Below are 985 nucleotides of genomic sequence, written 5' to 3' on the forward strand. Positions count from 1 at the left end.
TCGGAGCCGCACACCGGGTAGTTGGCCTTGCACACGCAGGTACCGGTCTTGCTCTTCTTGTCCTCGCCCTTGACGCACTCCATTCCAGACGCGCACCGCTTGGCATTCGCGCCGCGGCCACCGCACGCCTCTCCCGCGCCGAGACCGCAGATCTCACAACACCCGCAGCCGTCCAGCACTAAAAAATAAACTCATATTTAGGCCTACTAGTCTGACCAAAGTAGGCTACAGTAAATATTACACAGTGAACACAGGAAAAAGTGACCATGCCAAGAAGTGCAGCAGCCACAGCAGTTTGGCACTAAATAATAAACTAATATTAGTCTGACCAAAGTACAGCAAATCTTTCAGCTAAAAAATAGCGGACATGGAGAAGATTTCACAAAACAGGTAAAGTGCAATTTTCCCGGTGATGATGACTATTATAGGGGAAGAGAGAAATCAGAAAATCTGCATGCTTACCGGTACCCACCGCACAGCCATCAGCCGGTAACGGAGCGCACTTCTCCTTATCGCATGTTCCACAGCTGCCGCGGACAACGCGCTCCGAAGATGCCGTTAAAACCGACAGCACGAGTACGAGAGCTGAAAACGTCAACATTTTTTTGTGAAATGTTCGTGTCTTTTTTTTTTTTTTTAATCGGCGAGCTTTCGGTAAAGTGCCACACAACGTTTCAAGTTGGAGCTCACTCTGCGACTGACGCCCTGTGTGTGAGTGTGCGCGTGTGTTGTGTCGGGGCTCCTCGACCCAAGAGCGCGCGACCCCGCCCTGGAAAGCGGAGACTGAAAAACAGCAAAGAAAAAAAAACTTTTCTTTCGCCTCCAGCGCCACCGAGTAACTTCAACTTCCTCACCGATGTTAAATCAAATCAGCATCGCATCTCTGCACACACACACACACACACAAAGCAACTTTCCAACTTTCCTTCACCTTGTTTTGACTTGTTTACCCACACAGTTGGAGTTTTTTATAATCCAGTTTTGA

At 48.8% G+C, this 985-nt stretch overlaps 1 protein-coding gene across 1 annotated transcript in view; it reads right to left on the reverse strand.

Annotated features, from left to right (window-relative positions):
- igfbp7 (insulin-like growth factor binding protein 7) overlaps nucleotides 1-731 on the reverse strand; it is a 13,053-nt gene extending 12,322 nt beyond the window's left edge. The window contains exons 1-2 of the mRNA XM_063187850.1: nucleotides 463-731; nucleotides 1-178 (exon numbers count right to left, since the gene is read on the reverse strand). The exon at nucleotides 1-178 is cut by the window's left edge and continues 107 nt beyond it. Coding sequence (XP_063043920.1) covers nucleotides 1-178; nucleotides 463-601 — 317 coding nt within the window. The 5' untranslated portion in view covers nucleotides 602-731. The remainder of the gene's footprint in view (nucleotides 179-462) is intronic.
- Between the last annotated feature and the right edge of the window lie 254 nt (nucleotides 732-985).

This window comes from Engraulis encrasicolus, chromosome 22 (genome assembly GCF_034702125.1).
Source record: "Engraulis encrasicolus isolate BLACKSEA-1 chromosome 22, IST_EnEncr_1.0, whole genome shotgun sequence".
In the NCBI taxonomy this organism is placed as follows: domain Eukaryota; kingdom Metazoa; phylum Chordata; class Actinopteri; order Clupeiformes; family Engraulidae; genus Engraulis; species Engraulis encrasicolus.